General features: G+C 45.9%; 1 protein-coding gene across 1 annotated transcript; it reads left to right on the forward strand.

Moving 5' to 3' along the window:
* The first annotated feature begins 5,731 nt into the window (after positions 1 to 5,731).
* CHST2 (carbohydrate sulfotransferase 2) lies at positions 5,732 to 8,916 on the forward strand. Its single transcript, XM_012437153.3, has 2 exons — positions 5,732 to 6,478; positions 6,578 to 8,916. The coding sequence occupies exon 2, from the start codon at positions 6,751 to 6,753 to the stop codon at positions 8,341 to 8,343; it is 1,593 nt and encodes a 530-aa protein (XP_012292576.1). The 5' UTR covers positions 5,732 to 6,478; positions 6,578 to 6,750; the 3' UTR covers positions 8,344 to 8,916.
* Positions 8,917 to 22,793: the final 13,877 nt, after the last annotated feature.

The following is a 22,793-nucleotide window of genomic DNA, read 5'->3' on the forward strand; positions in this document are numbered from 1 at the left end:
AGCAATGGATGGCAGACTAGAGAAGTCAGTGGTTACAGCTGTGGTGGCGGAGCATCTCCTGGTCCAGCGAGCTAGCTCCTGTTCTCTAATATCTGGAAGGAAAAAACTGCAAGCAGCAGCCACAGGCTTTGTTACCAACCTTCAAGGCTGGGGTGAGACCTCGGAAGTAGACAGCTGGGCTAGGTCTCAAAGGTGAAGATGCAGAAAGGTTGAGGAAGTCCAGGGGGAGTCTGGGGAGGAGAGGGTGACGTTTGAACAAAGATAACACCAGAGCGACACATTTAGAAATTAGCTACATACGTTCTTAGAGAAGCAAACCTGTGTGCCCTTCTCCCATAACATTCTTTTTGTGCTTCTCCTTTGTTTTCTTTTTCTTATTCCCCCTCCCTGCCCCCTGCTGCCGCCGCCGCCTCCTCCGTTTTTGATACAGAGTCTTGCTCTATCAGGCTGGAGTGCAGCGGCACCTACATAGTTTGCTTCAGCCTTGAACTTCTGGGCTGAAGTGAGCCTACCACCTCAGCCTCCAGAGTACCTAGCACTACAGGCCTGTGCCACAATGCCCAGCTAATTTTTAATATATTTTTTAATAGAGATAGGGGTAAGGGGTGGTGGGAGGGTATTGGGCGGCGGGTCTCACTATGTTGTTCTGTCTGGTCTCAAACTCCTGGGCTCAAGCGATCCTCTTGCCTTGGTCTCTCAAAGTGCTAGGATTACAGGAGTGGGCCACTGTGCCCAATCTGTGTTTCTTAACAAATTGCTTTTTAAAGTCTATGTTAAGGAAACCTCTTCAGGTTTTGTAAACCAGGCACATCCCAATCAGGTAGACAGCATAATCACGTTCGCTGGGCTGGACCGCATCTGCACTCAGGGCTTCTGCACTTGTAGTATGGTCTGCATGCAATTCTCATCCCTTAGTTTTCATCTGGCTGTGTCCTCATTCTTTTCAAGGGTCACCTCCCCTTTGCAAACCTCACTTTCTTAATTTAAAGTAGCTACTTCCAGTCATTCTCCATCACATTAATCTATTTTATTTCCCCTATAGTACTTACCATTCTCTAAAATAATCTTATTTGTTTAAATGTGTGTGCACTGAATATCTCCCACTCTAGGTAAACTGCATGAGGATAGGGTCCAGGCCTGTCTCTTTCACTCCTGCATCCCACATAGCTAGACGAGCACCTGGCACATTGTAGGTGTTTACTAAATATTTATTGTCATCCTTATATTCCTGGGATAAACCCAAATTGGTTCTCATTTATTGTCATTTGTTTTGCTGATATTTTATTTAAGAGTTTTACGTATGTATTGGCCAGGTGCAGTGGCTGATGCCTGTAATCCCAGAACTTTGGGAGGCCAAGGCGGATGTATCACCTGAGGTCAGGATTTCGAGACCAGCCTGGCCAACATGGCGAAAACCCATCTCTACTAAAAAAATACAAAAATTAGCTGGGTGTGGTGGTGTGTGTCTGCAGTCCCAGCTACTCGGGAGGCTGCACCTCAAAAAAAAAAAAGAGTTATATATATATATTAATCAGAGAACAGGAACAAATTTCTTCTCTCAAATCACTCTGTAGTTATCATCCCCTTTAAATGAGGAGATACTTCCTCTTGTTCTCTTCTCTGATAGAGATGAGATCGAAACAATCTAGTTCTTGAAAGTTTGGTGGACTCTCCTTTAAATCTCTCTGGGCTTGTTTTTCTCATGGGAAGATTTTAAATGACATCAGTTTATTATCACAAAAATATTCAGGTAATAGTGTTGTTATAATTTATAAGTACTTTTTTCTTTTTTTTCTTTCTTTTTTTTTTTTGTAAGAGTCTCATTCTGTCACCCAGGCTGGAGTATAGTGGTGCAATCTCAGCTCACTGCAACCTCTGCCTTCTGGGTTCAAGCGATTCTCCTGCCTCAGGCTCCCGAGTGGCTGGGACTACAGGTGTGCACCATCATGCCAGGCTAATTTTTGTATTTTTATTTTTAGTAGACACAGGGTTTCAGGCTGGTCTCGAACTCCTGACCTCAGGTCATCTGCCCGCCTCAACCTCCCAAAGTGCCAGGATTACAGGCATGAGCTCAGCCTCTTTTTTTTGAGACTGGGTCTCACTCTGTTGTCCAGGTTGGAGTGCAGTGGCACCATCGTGGCTTGCTGCAGCCTTGACCTCCTGGGCTCAGGTGATTCTCCCACCTCAGTCTCCCGAGTTGCTGGGACTACAGGCATGCACTGCCACATGAGGCTAATGTTTTCGTAGTTTTTGTAGAGATAGGGTTTTGTTGTGTTGCCCAGGTTGGTCTCAAACTCCTGGGCTCAAGTGATATGTCCACCTTGGCCTCCCAAAGTGTTGGGATTACAGGCGTGAGCCACCATGCCTGGCCATTAAGTAGTCTTATTTCTTTTTGAAATTGTTAAAGCAAGTTTTTTTTTCTTTCTTTTAGAACTTTATCATTTCATCTAAGTTTCTAAACTAAATTAAGTACAGTGGTTACTGTTGGAGGTTTTTGGGCTGTGTAATGGGTTCATACATATTCATTATATTAAAACATAGGACATTTAAAAGGGTCACCCTCGGACTAATGATGGCAGCATACCTGAAATCAAGGATTATGAGAAACCTGAATCTATAACCTCAAGTTCTGTTGAAAATGCATATTTGTTCAAAATACGAGGGAATCAATCTATCTTGGTGCCTAGGGGCAAACGTTTTCCAAAGGTGAATCTTCTAGGACTCACACGGATAGGCCCAAATGGGAACTGCTCAGGTAACTCAGCCTTGCATCTTTCCCCAGTTCAGACTCTGGAAGAAGGTCCTTGAAGATCTCTTGTCATTTTCCACAGTCTGGGTACTGGGCCTACAGCACCCAATAAGGTTAGGCCCCCTATTTGTCCAGGATTACACAAAAGGCAGCAGAGAAGACACACACTGAAGGAGCATCCTGTGGGGGATGGAGTTGTGACAAACTAAACGGTGAGCTGAAATTAAGGCTAGCCCTATGGCATGACTGGCTCTTGTGCAAGTGACATTATGTGACATATATGCAAGTGACATTATGTGACATATTTTAGCATAGTAATGATCCAGATAGATCATTACTATGCTAAAATAAGTAGATTAAAATGAAAGGAATTTCCAAACAAATTTGAGAAGGAAGGCATGATCAAGTTTTCAGATGTCATTAGCTGTAACCAAGTTCAGAATTAATCACTACACCATGCAAAATGGGAAAATACTTGCAAACGAGAAGAGGGTGGAGATGCCAGAACCTATAAATTTATGCCAGCTGAGCACTCACTGGCGGGGCGTCTGGCAATTGGATTTACTACTTTGCCAACACCAGTAAAGTGTTACGAAATTGTGACAAAACTGTTTCTATGCAAACAATTGTTTTTATAAAGGGTCCCTACATCTACTAATGCAATTAAGTTTTTTTTCTGGGTAAGCACAAAGCCAGAAACTAATGAAAAATATTAGAAATTATTTTTCTTGGAATCATGTTGAATATTGAGATTTACTTTCCTCCCCAAACCCCTCTCTCTCCCATCAGTCTTTTCATGCACCAGTGTAACTTTAGTTTTCATGGGAAAAGAGGTGACCGAAGAAGGGGCAGGGGCATTTGAGAGAGCAGGCCAAGGGAGGCTGGGGATCCAGAAAAGGAAACATGGGGGTCGTTCAGCTAAACTCTGCCACTTTCATCTTTTTGTTGTTGTTGTTGAGGCAGTTTCGCTCTTGTTGCCCAGGCTGGAGTGCAATGGCAGATCTCGGCTCACTGCAACCTCTGCCTCCTGGGTTCAAGCCATTCTCCTGTCTCAGCCTCCCCAGTAGCTGGGATTACAGGCACATGACACCACGCCTGGCTAATTTTTGTATTTTTAGTAGAGACTAGGTTTCCTCATATTGGTCAGGCTGGTCTCGAACTCCTGATCTCAGGTGATCTGCCCGCCTCGGCCTCCCAAAATGCTGGGATTACAGACGTGAGCCACCGTGCCTGGCCCACCTTCATCTGTTAACAGGGATTGTTGCCTCTGTCTCGACCCGCTCCCAAAGGCAATGCTGTGTGCGCCCTCTGATACTCAACTACTCAATTTCTGGAGGCTGTTACAGCTGTCCCCATTATACAGATGAAGTTGAAGCTATGGCTTAGCGTTCTTGGGGAGGGAGAGAGGGAGTGAAGAGAGGTGGAGAGAGAAGCTTTTCCTCAGAACCTATTCCTCACAACCTATTTGAGAAAGCTGGATATAAAATTTGAGCTCTACTGTCCCTGTCCCAATCCCCCCTCCCCGGGAGAAAAAATTAGCTGAACTTTACTCGTGACATTATGAATTTTTTTCTGGAAAACAAGGATAAATCAGGTTCTTTGAACATTTTTCTCCCCTGAAACTGAATCCGTAAAAAGAGAGTTAAAAACCCATGGAAAACCAGCGAAGTCACTTTTCAAGTCTTTGTACTCAAGGGATTCTGTAAGACTCAGGGAAGAATAACGGCGCAAACAGCAATATTTCAATTTCAGAACAGTCCTCTGGCAGAAAAGTCTGCCCAAAATGGTACAAAGATAATTGTGCATTAACTTTGATAAATTTCTAAAAACTCTATCGGGACAGGAGGCAACAAAACTCCTCCAGATCAGCGAGTGCTGTTTATCAGCGGGCGCTGAGCCTCAGGACCCGCAGCGATTCCCTTTTCGGCACTTGGAGGCCTGAACTCAGGTCTAATCCTCCGTGTGCGCGCTCTGATACTCAACCACTGTCAATCTCCGGAGGCTGTTATAACTGTCCGCATTCTACAGATGAAGTTGAGGCTACAGCTTAGTGTTCTTGGGTAGGGATGTGGGAGGAGGGGCGAGAAGCTTTTCCTCATAACCTTAAAAATACCTAAACCCAAAGCAACTGAAAAATGATTTTCTTTCAACAATGGTGTTTCCTTTGGGGTCAAGTTCTTTGATCTCATCTACAAAACCTAGAAGCGGGACAAGTATTTCACTGCAAATTAGAACAGGGCGTTCCCCTCCCCCATCACCCCAATTCCACGTCAATCACAGTGGACGCAGCACCGCGAGCGGAAATGCGGAGCATCTGCGGGGGGCGCAATGAAACGAGCGCAGCCCCGGCCAGATGTCCAGTAAAGCGGGAAGACGCCCCGCCGGCACACCCTTCCGGAAAACTGAAGCGTCTCCCCTGACCCCCAAGGTCAGAAAGATTTATTACTTCCTCCGAGAGAGAGCAGCCACAGACCGCTAGAGAGGGCGGGCGGGGTGTCGGAAGCCAGGGAACGGCGTTCCGCTTCTTCCCACCGCTTCGGGGCGCGGGGGTGTCCTCAGTGCTCGGAGAGGCTGGCAGCTTTGGCCCCGAGGGAAGCGTGGAGCTGACGGCCGACCGGGGATTTCTGCCCAAACTTTATCATCAACTCTTTCTGAGAGCAAAAACATGAGGCCGAGTCCGTCAGCTGCACGCAGAATCCGAGTCTCTGGCAGCTTTCGGCACCGAGGCTCTCCAAATCCCGCGTTCGCATCCCAGCGCTTTGCGCGCAGAGAGCTACGCCCTCGGACCCGTGGACCGCGACCCCAGCGCGTCGCGGTAAAGCGGGTCGCATCTCCAGCCCGCGAGGGGCGGCGGTGGGAGCCGGCGCGGCGTTGGGGGCGGGGGCGGGGCCGGCGAAGTGGGAGGGCTGCGCGGCGGAGGGGAGGAGCCGCGGCGATAGACGGCGGCGCGCACCAACCGGGCGCCGGCTGGCAGGAGCCGCACAGAGGCTGGCCCGAGCGCGTTGCGGGCGCCCGGCGTAGGGGGAGTCTGGTAGCAGCATCCTCCTGGGCGCCGCTTTCGCGCGGCGGCGGCGGCGGGGTCTTTCTCTGCTTACATACCTCGTTGGCCAGGAGCTGCTGGTACCGGGGGCGGGGCGGGCCGCGCTAAAGACCTGGGTTCCCTTACCTAGAGCTCTGTGTTCAGGGTCCTTTGGGCCAGTCGGAGGCTGCGGAGCGGCGGGGGTTGCCTGTGCTGGCTGCCCGGGCATCCTCCGTCTGATGGAAGCAGCCGCCGCCGCCGCCGTTGCGGAGTTGTTCTGTGCCCGGTCCACCGCCGCCAGAGAGATGGGAAAATTCGCCGCGCGGAGGCCAAAAGCGAGAAGGGTTGCGCCGCTATTCCGGGAGCTGGGTCCCCTATGAGCCACCCCCAGCCAGCTTCGTTCCCCCGAGCAAGGCAGGAAGCTGCGGTCCGGAGAGAGCGGAGGAGACGTCGCTGGAGCCGGGTCGCGCCGGGTTCGCTGGAGCGCGGTGCGGGGCTCCGGGCCGGGGAAAGTTTTTCTTCCCGAGCCGCAGGGCACCCGCTGCCCGGAAACTCTGCTCAGGGATAAGTCGGCTGAGTCCCGCGGCCCCTCAAAGGCGCGGGGACCCCCCAGCGGAAGCGAGAGAGGGCGAAATCGAGGAACGAGTGATAGCCTGACAGTCCGCCGGGCGGTGATCCAGTGCCGCTCTCGGGCGCGCCCCTGGCTCCAGGTGAGCGGAGGAGCCGGGCTGAACCAAGGGTGGGCGTTACTTAGCAGGAGGCTGGGAGGGAGATTGGGGCGCACTCTCTCACTCTGCTTCCGCTCGCAGGTCCTTCCCGGAGCCGCTGCCATGGGAGAGTCAGCCTCGGGCGCTGGGGACCAGCCGCCGCGCCCGCCTCGGAGTCGCGGCCCGAGTCCCGGCGCCCGCAGCCAGCCCGCTGCATCCCCTTCCCGGGCTGCAGGGCTGCCTCCGCCGCGCTGCCGGCCCGGATTGTGCCTGTGATGAGCCGCAGCCCGCCGCGAGCTCTGCCCCCAGGCGCGCTCCCCCGGCTGCTCCAGGCTGCGCCTGCAGCCGCGCCGCGTGCCCTGCTCCCGCAGTGGCCCCGGCGCCCAGGACGCCGCTGGCCCGCGTCCCCTCTCGGAATGAAGGTGTTCCGCAGGAAGGCGCTGGTGCTGTGTGCGGGCTATGCGCTGCTGCTGGTGCTCACCATGCTCAACCTCCTGGACTACAAGTGGCACAAGGAGCCGCTGCAGCAGTGCAACCCCGACGGGCCGCTGGGTGCCGCAGCGGGGGCAGCTGGAGGCAGCTGGGGGCGCCCGGGACCGCCTCCGGCTGTCCCACCCCGCGCTCATACCCGCTTGGACCTCCGCACTCCTTACCGCCCTCCTGCTGCCGCCGTCTGGGCGGCTCCTGCAGCCGCGGGAGGGATGGCGGGGGTTGCAGCTCCTCCGGGCAATGGCACTCGGGGCACCGGGGGCGTCGGGGACAAGCGGCAGCTGGTGTACGTGTTCACCACGTGGCGCTCGGGTTCGTCGTTCTTTGGCGAGCTATTCAACCAGAATCCCGAGGTGTTCTTTCTCTATGAGCCAGTGTGGCATGTATGGCAAAAACTATATCCAGGAGACGCTGTTTCCCTGCAGGGGGCAGCGCGGGACATGCTGAGCGCTCTGTACCGCTGCGACCTCTCTGTCTTCCAGCTGTATAGCCCCGCGGGCAGCGGGGGGCGCAACCTCACCACGCTGGGCATCTTTGGCGCAGCCACCAACAAGGTGGTGTGTTCGTCGCCACTCTGCCCCGCCTACCGCAAGGAGGTCGTGGGGTTGGTGGACGACCGCGTGTGCAAGAAGTGCCCGCCGCAGCGCTTGGCGCGTTTCGAGGAGGAGTGCCGCAAGTACCGCACACTAGTTATCAAGGGTGTGCGCGTCTTCGATGTGGCGGTGTTGGCGCCACTGCTACGAGACCCGGCCCTGGACCTCAAGGTCATCCACCTGGTGCGTGATCCTCGTGCGGTGGCGAGCTCACGCATCCGCTCACGTCATGGCCTCATCCGTGAGAGCCTACAGGTGGTGCGCAGCCGAGACCCACGAGCTCACCGCATGCCTTTCCTGGAGGCCGCGGGCCACAAGCTTGGCGCCAAGAAGGAGGGTGTGGGCGGCCCGGCTGACTACCACGCTCTGGGCGCTATGGAGGTCATCTGCAATAGCATGGCTAAGACGCTGCAGACAGCCCTGCAGCCCCCCGACTGGCTGCAGGGCCACTACTTGGTGGTGCGGTACGAGGACCTGGTGGGAGACCCCGTCAAGACACTACGGAGAGTGTACGATTTTGTGGGACTGTTGGTGAGCCCCGAAATGGAGCAGTTTGCCCTCAACATGACCAGTGGCTCGGGCTCCTCCTCCAAGCCTTTCGTGGTATCTGCACGCAATGCCACGCAGGCCGCCAACGCCTGGCGGACCGCCCTCACCTTCCAGCAGATCAAACAGGTGGAGGAGTTTTGCTACCAGCCCATGGCCATCCTGGGCTACGAGCGGGTTAACAGCCCTGAGGAGGTCAAAGACCTCAGCAAGACCCTGCTTCGGAAGCCCCGTCTCTGAAAGGGGTTCCTGGGAGACCTGATGCCCTGTGGTAATACCTATAAAGAGGATTGTAGTGTGTTTAAACAAACACAATCCAGACTCAAATGGAAGAAACCCACATATTCTATTATAGATACATAAATAACCACACAGACACTTGCTGTCAATGTTTTGAGTCAGTGCATTTCAAGGAACAGCCACAAAACACACACACACCCCTCAGAAAAGGCAAGACTTGAACGTTCTGACCAGGTGCCCCTCTTCTTTCCTTTGCCTTCTCCCATCCCGTTTCTCCTGTTTCTTACCCTGTCCCCTACCTGCCTTCCATTTTGAAGTGGGATGCTCATGAAATCAAGTTCCAGTAACCCAAATCTTGTTTACAAAATTTTCGTGGTATCTGTGAACATGTTAAGAGTAATTTGGATATGGATGTGGGGGTGGGGGTGGAGAAAGGGGAAGTGGTCCAGGAACAAAAAGCCCCACTGGGCATGATAAACCAAGGAGGCGTTCTTCTAAAGTAGACTTTTGTGTAAAAAGCAGAGGTTACATGTGAGTATTAATAAAGAAGATAATAAATAATATTCTTTTTTATATTTGCCTCCATTACTTTGGATTCATCTGTATAACTTGTCCTCAGCTTCAGATAGAATCTCCTTCCCCTCTCTCATTTCCCTTTTTCCAGTCTCTTTCCTGAAAGGCAGCTAAACTGAGTGGGGGGGATTTTTGCCTCCTTGGTAATAATCTGGGGGAATGTTTTCTCACATGTAAATCTCAGCCTGTCAGGTGCCCAGGAATGAAGCAAATCTTTGAACTCTAAAGGCAGAAACCAAACAGGGCAGTGGAAGAAAAAGCACATACTGATTTCTTCAACTTTGAACACAGAAAGGAAGAAGCAACCCCTTCAGGACTTGAAGGCATTTGCTTTTCATTCCTCTTGTGTTAAGATGAGGAACCTTGAAGCAGAGACTAATGTTTTGGTTCTGAGGTTGGTTCAGAAGAAGGATTTTTTTTAAAAAGTACGTAGTTTGTAAAAGTTCTGATGATTAGAACACAGACCTCAGGAAGTAGCATGAACATATTGCTGGCAATGGTAGCAGCTTCTTTGGTTAGCAAAGTGACAGAAGTATCTGGAGTGTTTTTCTGACTCTGACACAGTATGTGGAGGTGGATGAAGGCAGCGAAGTTTCATCTGAGAACTGTAAGGGCTTTCCCTCTTCTTCCTTGCTTCCCATTTAAATGAATGCAGGAGAGAATATGAATTTATAACGCTTTACTTGGGATGCCTGTGGAATATGTTGCTTTTCTTTATCATGTTTCCTAAAAGTAAATTTGCAAAGAAAGTAACATGCTGCAGACAGTATAAGGCTTCAGCCAAGAGCTTCTTTTAGATATGAAAATGAATTGTGGTAAAGAGGAAATGAAAATGAACTAGTATGTAGGATTTTGAAATTTGGTATTTTCCAAGGAGAAAACCATTAAATTTTCCAGTAGCGGTTATGATGTTGTTGTGCCCTGAACCCATTTGGTACTGAAACATTCTGCAGAATGTTATACTATGAGAAGAAATTATAAAACCCAAATGGGAACAACAGACTGTGGTTGTATATTACAGTAAATACAGTACAAATTCATGGTTTTACTATAATTTTTTATGAGAATTTTGAAAGCCAATATGTATAGGTTAATGCTGAGAATTTTAGGGAAAAGATGATAAAAATAGTATGTACGTGGGGAATATTTTAAGATGATTCTAAGTATAATTACCATTGCAATGTGAAATCTAACTACATTGGTAAGAATTCCAAGATAAAGAAGCATAGAGGTTTAAAAAAGAGTGTATTTAGAAATGGATTTTACAACACAATCTAGAATGATTATTTCTTGATTTACTAAAGTAGTTTTTGGTATTATGTTTCTGAAGCCAGACTACAGCTATACTACATTAATCATATTTTCCATATTTTTGTGGTAGTGCCTATGCTGAATTTTCTTTAACAGCAGTCCAATATTTGTAATAGCTTTAAGAATACTTTAAAATTAAATGAACAAAATAAATATTAATGTTGGATGACTATCGATGAAACAGATTTAACAGGAAATTGGGAGAGCAGCATTGAAAAGCAACCATCCTAAATAACCATTTATAAACAAATTTTGCGTGGCATTAGAATCAGCTCTTATCAATCACTGTGAAATTCATGCCTAGTTGTTGAATGAAGGATTTTTAAGCAGTTGAATTCATTCTTCTTTCAGCATATCTAAGGACTTGGACCATGTTAAAGTAGAATGATGATGTTTTTGGATCTTGTATTTTAAACAATATTAGATGCTAGACAGTCTTTGCAGCTGCCAGAGCATTTGTGGCCTCTGCTTACATGAAATTTTAAGCTAAACACCAACAGATCCTCTGCTTGCTCTGTTTGAACAGGGTTTCCGTTCGTAATCCACTTGTTTTGTAGCAGCTGCATTCTCTCCACCCTGCCACTCCTGTGCTCTGTAATTTGAAAAGGTGAATTGTTTCTCCTGGAGATTTGTACCTTGCTGCCTTCTAGGAAAGTGAGACAGGTGTTGTTCCCACTAAGGGCTGAGATAGTCATATCAGTGACACTCAGCTTCCGAAGGTTTGAGAAGGAGAGAGATGCATTTTTGGTGTTAACAAGCTTCTGTCAGCCCCTAGCGCAAGCAGACCTGTGCTATGACAAATTGCAACAGAGCCTGTGACCATTTTTGAGGCAGCAAATATGAAAGAGATCTTTTCACATTTCCCAAGCTGGCAATATGTCCGTCAGCAGGAGAAAATATTCTTTAGAGCAGGTTGTCAGAGTGATTTTCATTTTCAAATTCTGCTCAGTTGATAGCACGCCTGACTTACTCCTTGACTTTGGAATGCCTTTGTTAATCAGGAAGCTGTATTTATAAAACAAAGTTTACCCAGTGCATTTAGTCAACAAATTTGAGTTTGGAACAAGGCAGAGGCACAGGGTGGGGGCTTAAGTTTCAAGGAGCTCAGAGCCACTCAAAGACCTCATTCAGACAGACAGTGGATACCTTGCAGGCAGGGACCAGAGCAAATCTCTACCCTTTAGTGTCCACCACATAGTGCATGATAAATATTTATTAAATAAGCAAATGAAATATGCAACTGTCAAATTTTGAAAATGGGAGGGAGAGAGTGGAAGAATGTATTACCCGTCTGGAAAATGCCAGCCTGTTCAGTAAAGTTTGCTGAAGGAAATAAGCCATAGGCTCTATTTAGGTGGGGAGAGTGAGCAATAGGAATATCTTCAGGATTTCCAGGGCAACAATTCATAGACTAATATATCCCACCAATGAATTAGAAAAAAATGCAGAATTTCTGAATGTGGAGAGGTAAACGTTTCGAAGTAAGGAATTTCTTACTGTTTTCCCAGTTGCATGAACACCTTAAGGGTGGGGATCAGAACATACTCGCAGAGAAAATGTTGTCCAGGTGTCTAAGGGAGGGCTAAAAAGTTGTTTATTTTTACAGAAGTCACGTGGCACTTGTTTTGAGTGCTGTGAATATATAGTTTGATGGACTGTGATGTATTAGGTTGGTGCAAGTGTGATTGCAGTTTTTGTCATTGAAAGTAATGGCAAAAGCTGCAGTGAAACCTGCAGTTACATTTGCACCCACCTCATAGATTTTCTGCAGCTGTAGGAATGGTTTCTTTCAGGAAGTCTGTCCTATTGTGGATGCTGAATGAGACAGTGGCTGCCTGTTCCCATGCATTTCTGCTTGGCCACAGCCAGTTCTGTCCAGGATTTCTGTTGCACACGGTACAGTTGCAGCTGGATTACCTGATTGATTTGAAATTAATGTGAATTTGGGGGAGGCTATTAAATTAATATTCCTTAGGTCTTGAAACCCAGACTCTAGAGATGACTCTAGGAAGAGCAAGAGGGAAACGAAAAGGCGTGTCTCATCATGTAGACATGGTAAATAAGGACAAGTTGTCACTTTACCATCCTCCACCAACTTTCTTCCCTACACACAACACACATGCACACACACATACAATTGAGTTTCTGCATTGTCTTGAAGAGATCTGGATGAGAGAATGTTCTAATCCCAGTCAACAGATATGTGGTGAGACACACTTTTGATCTCAGGCTTCTGGAGAGTGAGTGGCCAATTGTTATGTTAGGAAGTGTGACAGTGCTGTGTCAGGATCCAGTGGGGTTAGGTAGAAAATGACAACCACGATTTGAGGAATGACTTGAGGTGTGTGATGCGATGTCCCGAGGTAAATGCGTAGTTTACAGACCCCTTTTGTCCCTCACCTTGAGGAGACCCTTTTCAAATCTGTCACAGCTAAGAAAACAGTTTGTTTAGATACTTTCCCTGCTTTCTGGACATTCAGTTGCTACTTTTGCAATTCAAATATGAGCCACTGAACTGCTCAGGTACAGGCTTTGGTACAAGCATTTAATAATTGGAATTACAGGGCCTGACTTTTATTACATCTGATGCATTTCTGCACATCCTTAATCAAATTATGCTAAGAAAATGTTTAACTTTGTGTAACACATTAAGTTCATGGAATTGGAAACTGTATGAACCAGTGTTAGGGATAGGGGGTGGGTAGTATTGTTTACAAATGAAGGAGCTTTGAAGGAGCAGGAGCCTGTCTGTACATGTGGTAACAGGATGATAAAGGATGGCCAAGGATAAACCCTAACTTGTGGTCACAGCAGTTATCTGTAATCAAATGTCAAAAGTATTTTTGAGCTTCTTGAACTTTCAGGTTTGTAATAGTCACCCTGCCAAGTGAATGGCAATGAAAATGATCACTGGGACTAAAAGCTATACTGAGAACCAGTTTGTAATGGCTCCCATCCCAGGTGTAAAAACAGGGCTTGATAGAAATTCACCTTGAAGCAGTCTTCTAGACAGGATCAACTACATAATTTGCAGGGCTCAGTGCAAAATGAAAATGCAGTGCCCTTGTTGAAAAAACTGTTAAGCCTTTCAAGATGGCAGCCGCAGAGGATGAAACCAAGTATGGGGTCCTTCTGAGTGTGGTGGCATCCTGTGTAACTGTGCAGGTTGTATGTCCCCGAAGCTGGTCTTGTCTCCAGATGCAGAGGATGAAATGTCTAGCTATAGGAGACAGGAAATAATGGTGTCCTACAAATTTTTGGAAAATGAGTGCAAAGGTGTGAGTTATTGTGTGTAACTATAATGAAAGCAAAGATAAGCAAGTGCGCTTTGCATGATGAAATTCCAAAGAGGTCAGCATACACATGACAAATAATCCTTGATGATTGCAGCAAGAGATTAACGATGCCCCCTCAATCATTGGTTGGGCTTGAGAACACTCAGGATTGATCCAGCTGGAGACTGAGAGAGCATGTGCTGTTCCTGGGATTCTTCTCACAAGAACAGGTCAGATGTCCTGCAGAAGGAAAAACATGGTGTCCTTGTCCTCCAGCCATTCCCTTCCTTCTGTAACTTTTGTAGGGCTCTCCCTTGATTTGCATAGTGTGTAGTAGAGACAGAAAGTCTGTGCATGGAAAAGCAAAAGGTCAAGTCACAATAAGCTCAAGGAGTAAATGTACAAGATGTGCAAACCGATACGCCTCTTTGTTAAGTGTATTCAGCTAAGACTTTTTTAAAATCACAGGCTTGATATGTCCCAGCTTCCTCCACATAACTTCTCCACTCTCTCTACTGCACTCTCTGCCTCGCACTTCTTCTTCACTTTGTGAATCTCATTATTGAAGACCCTGGATCTTTTTGAAACTTTTATTCATCAGCCCCACTCCAAGATGCAGAAGTGCTTTTCTGTCCTCCTATTCCCCCGATGCCTCCTGCATAGATCTGTCAGTGTGTGCCGCTACAGATTGGAATTATTTGTTTATAGGCCCATTTCCTCTCCTAGGCTAGATCTCTCAGGAGAGAAATGACTAGGTCTTATTTGTGCGTGCATGTGTCTCCCCAATACCATAGCAGTGTCTGTGAAAGGTAGACCTTTTAGTAAGCTAAATAAAAGATGTAGCCCCAGAAGCCAGAACAGAAGGGATTGAGGGATAGATACTTAGAGAGGCTTTAGAGTTAGTACAACTAATTTCCACCATGTCCTGGACTTCATATGTAATGGCGCAGACAGAAGCTGAAAAAGCAAGGCAAATTAGTATAGACAAAAAGGAATACCAAATAATGCCCATGGAAGGCCTCAAATGTCTTTCCACATTCATATTTCAAAAAGAGAAACAAATTGAAGCCCCTAAATGAAAGGTAACAACTGAATTACAGTCCAGCACATTTATTTATTTATTTATTTATTTTTGAGATGGAGTCTCTCTCACGAGGCTGGAGTGCAGTGGTGTGATCTTGGCTCACTGCAACCTCCGCCTCCTGGGTTCAAGAGATTCCCCTGTCTCAGCTTCCCGAGTAGCTGGGACTACAGGCACATGCCCCAACACCCAGCTAATGGTTTGTATTTTAGTAGAGACAGGGTTTCACCATGTTGGCCAGGATGGTTTCTATCTCCTGACCTTGTGATCTGCCCGCCTTGGCCCCCCAAAGTGCTGGGATTACAGGTGTGAGCCACTGTGCCCGGCCTCCCACTCATTTTTTAAGAGTTGAGTCGGAAAATGTATTACTGTTATGAAGGCTGAGGCTGTATATCTTTTTTACATGTAGAGGTCATGGCCAGTATGATTATCTTTTAACCATTTCAGGAACTGAAAAAAAATTTAAGAAACAATGTAGAGGTCTAAATATTACATTTCCATTTTCAGATGTCCCAGTTGCTCTGGCAAACTCCCAGTCTTTCTATGAATGAACTAGCTCCTGGGAGGAATTAAAATCTCTCATTTCTCCTACTGGTGTTCAGAATTTTTACATGCAGGATGGTATTACATTATTCATTTCTAAAGGAAAATAGGAATGAAAACACATCTTCTTTCTGAGATAATAACATTCATATCAATAGTTTTTAGTCCTGTTATTTAGCCAGACCTACTTGCTGGTGAGACCAATATTCTCCCAAGATGTGGGTTCTGAGTTCACATTATTTAGGTTAAGTCTTCACTTCTCATTTATATTTTCACATTTCCCAAGTGACTTCTTCATGTGCTGTGCTCTTTATAACTTTCTATTACCATTTTCATTTCAGTTTCAAATGCCCTAAATAGCAGGAATGAGGATGTGCCAGTCACTGTGCAAAGCATTTTATAAGTGTGATTCCGTTGGATTCTCATCACAATTCTATGAAATAGGAATCATTATGGTCCCCATTTTACGGAAGGGAATATAGAAGGTTCAGATGGGTAATTTTCCTAGGTCACACAGCTAATGCATGGCAAAGTCTCTCTCTTTTTGCTTGATACATCAGACTACCCTGTTTCCATTTAAGGGATACTAACAAAATAGCAAACCCTTTTTGTCCCAGTCAATGCTTTCTGAGAAACGTGCTGAATGCCTGCAGCATTATGCCTTCAGCCAGGGAACAGGTGTTATTGGTATCTTTAAAGATGTATTTTTGTGCTGCAAAAAAAAGTAATTGTTAGTTTAAGTTCCTTTGGCCAAATTTCCTCTTAGAATGACTTTTGTTTAGCAAAACACTGTAACAGGCTGTTTTAGTGGTGGAAAGAAGCTCTGTAAAGAACCCAAACAGGAAATTTGGGGGTTGGGGGAAGGAGAGCTTGAAAGGAGTGGGGAAGAGGAAAAGGGTCGAGTAACAGGGAACAAACAAGACAGGATGCTGGAGCCTAAGAGGGGAGATCACAGCAGCTCTCTCCAGAAGAGAAGAGACTGGCCAATGACTGAAAGAGCCAGGGCCCAGGGTTGAGTTGTTTGCTCACCTGTGCTGCCATATAGCCAGCTTGGTTGCTCCAAACGTCCAGTAAAGGTGCCCACCTAGCCTTGAGTGAGTGGTGCTTTGAAAGTTGAAGCGATCAAGGTATTAGGAACTGGCATGTTTTTGCCCCATTGCCGAGTGGAATGACATGGGGCAAAAACATGCCAGTTCCTACAGGGAGGTGAAAGGTAGAGAGGCAAATGCAAGTTCGCCAGAAGGAACTCGGGAGGTACAGTTGGTCCATGGGAGTGTTGGTTTACCCCAAGGGGGAGGGAGGGAAGTTTCTCCCCAACTGTGAGATGATGATTCTAGGCAATCTTGTTTAAATTTTACAGGGCAAGGTGGCCTCATCAAAGCTTAAGGAGCAGGGGATGTCTAGGAGGCTAATATACAACTTGTGATTCTAAAGGCTACACAGGCAGGACTCAGTGAGCAGGTGGAGACGTAGCAAAGTTAGGAAATGTTGGCATGCCATAACAGCTGTTGTGATAGTGTCAGCTCAGTCATTTACAAGTGTGGAAACTGAGGTGCAGACAGGCTGAGGGATGTACTCAGCATCCCATTCCTAGTTAGAGAAAGAGCACAAACTAGAAATTACAGCCTCTGATTCCCAGTCCGGAGCTCTCTGACATGCTCTCACCCTGAGACTTTTTATTTCCTTGGTTCCTGCCCATGTTTTGGTCATTCCAGTATTTATCAATGTCTTTATGGAATCTCTGGGGATCAGAGAAGAAGTGCCCTTTGGGATTTTCATCAAGCTTTAGTAGGAGATGAGGTTGAAACTAAAGAAGACGGCTGAATAGGGTCTGAGAGTGTCAGTTCAGGTTTTTTGGTGCACAATGGACTTGACTAGATTGAGAAAATCAGGAAATTAACTGAAAAAGATGGGAGAGTCCACAGAATTGAAGAACAGCTGAGGAACCAGGTGGGATTCTCTGGTTTCCTCCCTCCCTCCCTCCCCCAATCCTTCTGTCCCTTCCTTCCCTCTTCCTTCTGTCTTTCTTTCCCCTTCCTCCTTCCCTCTCTTTATTTGCTGTCCTTCACACATTTAGAATTCAGAGTCCTGGAAGAGAGAGTTGGATCAGCTGAGGCTGATGTTTGTGCCTTGGCACCTGAGCAAGATACTTTGCCTAATAGTCAGGTGTTTGTGCCTTGGCACCTGAGCAAGATACTTTGACTAATAGTCCCACCAATCTGCACACAATGTGGGCAAGTGATTTTCCACAAGAAAATCAGGCTGCGATTACCAAAAGTGGGGGATGCCAGGTGGTCTTAACCTAATAAATGTCTTCTGTATTCATTAATATATTTTATTATTATTCTCCTGCTACCTTGACTAATTGGGGGTGATTTTCTTTAGAGTCCACTACATGTAAGATTTTTCACTCTGCATTGCTATGTTAAAATGGAGGCAGAGATATGCCTCAATAGTTAATTGGGCCACCATGCTTGTTGGATATAAATAAGACCGTTCACTTACTTAGTCTTAAGTAATGCAGATAAATGGGACACCAGATGGAATTCATGTAGTGAAATTCATGCAGATACTGTATTTTGTGATATGCTTTTTTTCAGGTTTTAATGATCATGCCACCTTACACTTTTATAATGCTTTGTCAGTTTACCAAGTACAGCAGATATTGCTGATTTCCCACCCACTGTCCATTCCCCGCTTCCTTCTTATTCACAGAATCTTGATTTTGTTCAGGGAGGCAATATGCTCAGCTAAAAATATTTCCCAGTTTCCCTTGTAGGTAGAAATGATCATGCAACAGCCAATGAAATGTAAATGGAAGTCTGCTGGGGATATCTGGGTAAGTTTTCTATATCTGATATAGACAGAGCTTTTTCTTGCCTGTTTTGTCCTTTTTCTTTCTTTTTTTCTGGCTGCTCTGCAGATTGAGTATGGAAGTGGGGTCTATACCTTGTGACTGAGAGGGAGCCAGGGGTAAAAGCTGCTTGCAGAAAGACAGAGGAGCCAGGGCTATCGATGACATCATGAAGCCACCTCATCAGCGTGGACCACTGGTCTCCAGAATACCTGTGCTGTGGGAACAGTAAACACCTACTTGTTTAAGCTGTTGCTGCCAACTTTGTTACTCACAGCCAAATACAGTCCTAATGAATATAATAAATATTCTCATTAATATTTTATTAGATTATTCGAAACTTATGATTACTGGCAGAAGTAGGATTATGATCTTTTATAGAAGAAACTGAAACTCAGAGAAGCTAAGTGGCTTGTTCAAGGTCACAAATTTGGTATATATCAGAGTCAATGCCCAATTTAGTGTTCTTTCTATTCAGCCAGTGGTTCTCAGCTGGATGTGGGACTGTCCCTGCAATCTGGTTTGGGGGAAGATTGGGAGACAGCCTTTGGAATTTTTTGTTTTCTGTGACTAGGGAATGGGACTGGCATTTAGTGGGCTGGAAGCAATAATGCTGAATGTTCTGCCATGCTCAGGACAGTCCCACATAATGAAGAATTGTCCTGCTCCAAATGTTAATAGTGGTCCCCTTGAGAAATACTGAGCTAAATTAAGCCAAAGAAAATTACACACTGACTCAGAACTGAGAATAAGGCTGCTGCATAATGATACTTAATAAATGTTAATAAATGATATCACCAAGGTTGTCATCAGAACCATCATTGCTATTTTGGACATTTGTGGCTATAATGAATTTAAAGGTTGCATGATTTTTTTTTCTAGCTACATTCTGCTTTTGTTCAGGTGTGGAGAAAATGGATAGTTGGATCATGAGTTATGGATGGGGAAAAAGTAGGGGAAATATTGGACTGGAACTTTCTATGAAATCAGATATTTGAAATATATATATATGGTTCTGGTATGAAAGAATGCAGAAATTTAGTGGGTAAGAATTCTTGACACCTACATTTCCCAAGTGGTGAGGTTGTCACTGATCAAGAACAAGAGTAGCTGTGTTGAATCAGAGCATGAAGATTATAAGAAGCTGAAAGTCCAGGATGTCAAATGGGTTCCTAAAATGGATATCAAAGTCATGAGTAATGGTAGTAAGGGTCACGGTGGAGAGGAAATCATTGATCTGAGCACGCAAATCTTGCAGTTGTCCTTGGTTTTGAAGATGGCACTGTCCTGTCCTACAACTTGTTTGGTCTTTTCTTGTCCCAATGCATAAACCAGCTCATTATTGCATCTGTTTGTTCAATGCTTGTGGAAGCTTCTATTCTAGCCCACACCAACATCTCCTTTCTCTGAGCACAAATTAGCACTCAGCTGCACAGTCTTTTGTTTTGGCCTCAAATTATTTGATGTGTGTCAGTCTGGTCTATAGGCCAATTTAATCTCCTTAGGAGCAATTAAACCACACGTTTCACTTCTTATCTCCTGCACAGGAAGCAGTGAATGAACTATTTCTGAAATGACTGATTTACACCATAGCGAAGGTAAGGGTGGAGGAGAGTTGTTTTAAAAGCCCCCAAGAAACCAATCAGCAGTTCTTTCCAGACTGGCACTGTGTGCACTTTGCCACTTTGCCCTGTATCTGGGGAGACACACACACGCACGCACACGCACGCACATGCACGCACATGCACACTGATAGTGTTTATCAGGTACCAGTGTCTTTCTCCATGCCCTCATTGCTCCCTGCTCATGCTTCTAAAACACCTCTTAGTGCTGACTGTGGGATTCTAGCTGCCCGGCATCCAAGCCCTGATTTTCTTTTGGGAATCCATGTCTCCTGCTTCTTTGCATGTGGTTCTGTTGGAGCTAACTCCACACACAACTTTAGTGTTTGCCATGCTGACTTTCCCAAGACCAAAGTGATCGGCTAAGGACTGAACATGTGTCCCAATTAGAGCCAATAAGACACCTTGAGATTTTTGCTTAGGTTTAGGAGGATAGGCAGGCATTCTTATTTAAAGAGGAGAAGACTTAAGGACTGGTATCCATGTTGCCTCTAGAAGAGAGTCGAATTGCAAGAAACAGAGCCAAAAGATACGGAGAGAGAAACCATGTACTGGTGGACAAAGGGAAGCTAGATTCTGGTGAAGTCATTCTAGCCCTGCTAAAAGGGGCCTGAAGTCAGCCTTACCCCTGGTTGCAATTAGAGGAGCCAGTTACATTTCCTTTTTGTTTGAGCCACTTTAGACGGGATATTTTCTTCCTTAAAATGCAAAGAATCTCAACAAGTGCAGAATTTACCCAGTGCATTATAAGCTGTTTCACCTATTACAGGACAAGCTCCTGTAAGGCAGGGTTCTTATCTGTGTGCCTTCAGCAGAAGGCACAGTGTCTGGAATGTGGGATGCCTCCAAGCCATGTTTATTTCATTGTATATGGAATGGTCTCATTTTACAGCATTGCTCTTCAAAGTAGGGTCCTCAGACCAGCAGTATCAGCCCCTCTCTAGACTGCCAGATCGTAATCTGCATTTATTTATTTATTTTTGGAGATAGAGTCTCACCCAGGCTGGGGTGCAGTGGCACGATCATAGCTCACTGCAGCCTTGAAGCCCTGGGCTCAAGCGATCCTTCCATCTACATTTCAATAAGATGCTCAGGTAATTCCTATGCTTTTGGAAAGGATTGATCTACAGACTTATAGTCAATTTCATTTTGCAAACATCTAGCCTGGAGTGGTTGTGCTGGCATAAAGAGCACCACCTCAGTTCAGTATTCTGACTGCATTTTAAGACTCTCACTGGTAGGCATCTTGCCTATAGGATTCCACAAATGTACAGATAAAGATGCTTAGAAAGCCAGGTGTGGCATCTGCAGTAGTCCAGTCCCCCAGAGTGAGGGAGGTGAAAGACCCCCACAGCTTCACCATGGTTGCCTGGATCCCTTCCTGGCACCATGTCCTGGCAGCCTGCCAAAGGACTGAGCATTTATTTACTTATGAATATGTTAACAACCCACTAGATTCTTGGTTTGGGGAGCCTGGAGAAGGCTAAGTGATACCTGAATTCTGTCACAGTCTAGGGAATAATACATGTTAAAATGAATTCTGGGCTTCCATCCTGCAGCATTTTAGCCATGTGGCTGAGTGCAGAATTCGATTTTTAGAGTCTTTTCGAGCATATAATATTAGGAGGGATGCAGGCAAACAAGCATTATATTAAGCACATAGAAAAAGACTAATATTTCCGTTTCTAAGCTTGTTTTTGGGTGATGAGAAAGTTTGTTTGTCAGACCCCCTACAAATTACGTTAGCTATAATGACAATGTAAAACTATTCTTTTCTGATTTCTGGTCATCCCCTTTAGTATGAATATATTTCTACCCTAAGAGTTTTACACCCAGCTATAACACATTAATTTTGAGTGAATTTGAATTAATTTTGAGTGAAAAACAGGGTCTTATGTAAAGAACAGACATGCATGTTTCCATACATATGCATATTGACTAAATGATTTGCACAACTTTTAATAATGTGAGGCAGAAAGAATGAGTCATTTCTTTTTTGTAACTTAAGAATTTGCTTAAAAATGCATGGTAGGAAGCTTCAAGCTGGGGGCAGGAGAGGAACACGTTCCTATCCCTTGTAGCTGCGGTTTGCTCTCCTGGAGTGGGAGTGATGACTAACAGCATTGTCTCTGTGGGGATATGGTCCTGGCATTGCCATCGGCAGTTGCCCTTCCAGGCTTTTCAAGCCATCTGCAGTAACTTCTGTCTTCTGGTCATCATTTCTTCCAGTCCCCAGTCTACAGATTGTGGATGAGTTTTCTGAGTTACAGTAATGTTATGATTCCCCTTCCCCCCAAAAAAATATCAGGGGACTTCCAGGAGGTGTTAATTGCTTATAGATGGTTACCTCACCACTCTGATGAAAATATTCCACTTGTGGTAACTTGCATTTTAATATCCAACATGTTACTCTTTGTTTCTTTGTGGCAGGGTTAAGTACCTTCATTTATATAATTTTTGACAGCCAGAATGGTCTATAACTCCAATAAATGGCAGAGAACAAAATTACCACATATTAAACAGGACCACACTAGACTTGGGGTATCCTGGAGGAGCATGCACTGGGCAAGGGTAATTTCTACAGCTGGCCACCCTGGCTCTCACCACTGAGTGTGGAGGAAAATTCACAGAGCATGGCAATAGATGGTTAGCTATCCATTATATCTAGCTGTCTAGATACATGCACACTCAGGCTCGCACAAACATGCATGTGCGTGTGTTTATAAGGAGGTTATCTCACAAACAAATAGCATTTTAACATATCAGAGCTGTGCAAGGTGAGGCTAAACAAGGCTTGAATACACTTAATGGCCAGCTGGTGCAAATGAATGCATTTTTGCTCAGGGGGAGGTACCAGTCCTTTTAGATTGGCTAAGATGATGGTTTGTTCACTCCTTTTATTGAGGTGGAGTCTTGCTCTTGTCACCCACGCTGGAGTGCAATGGTGTGATCTCTGCTCACTGCATCCTCTGCCTCCTGGTTCAAGTGATTTTCCTGCCTCAGCCTCCCGAATAGCTGGGATTACAGGTGCCTGCCACCAGGCCTGGCAAATTTTGTATTTTTAGTAGAGACAGGGTTTCACCATGTTGGCCAGGCTGGTCTTGAACTTCCAACCTCAAGTGATCCGCCTGCCTTGGTCTCCCAAAGTGCTGGGATTACAGGCATGAGCCACCGTGCCTGGCTGTTTGTTC

This window comes from Aotus nancymaae, unplaced genomic scaffold (genome assembly GCF_030222135.1).
Source record: "Aotus nancymaae isolate 86718 unplaced genomic scaffold, 86718_ANA_hifiasm-v0.15.2.pri h1tg000019l, whole genome shotgun sequence".
Taxonomy (NCBI): Eukaryota; Metazoa; Chordata; class Mammalia; order Primates; family Aotidae; genus Aotus; species Aotus nancymaae.

Bases quoted from the DNA above. Each gene is read 5' to 3' on its own strand.
- CHST2 (XM_012437153.3), top strand. From the start codon at position 6,751: ATGAGCCGCAGCCCGCCGCGAGCTCTGCCCCCAGGCGCGCTCCCCCGG.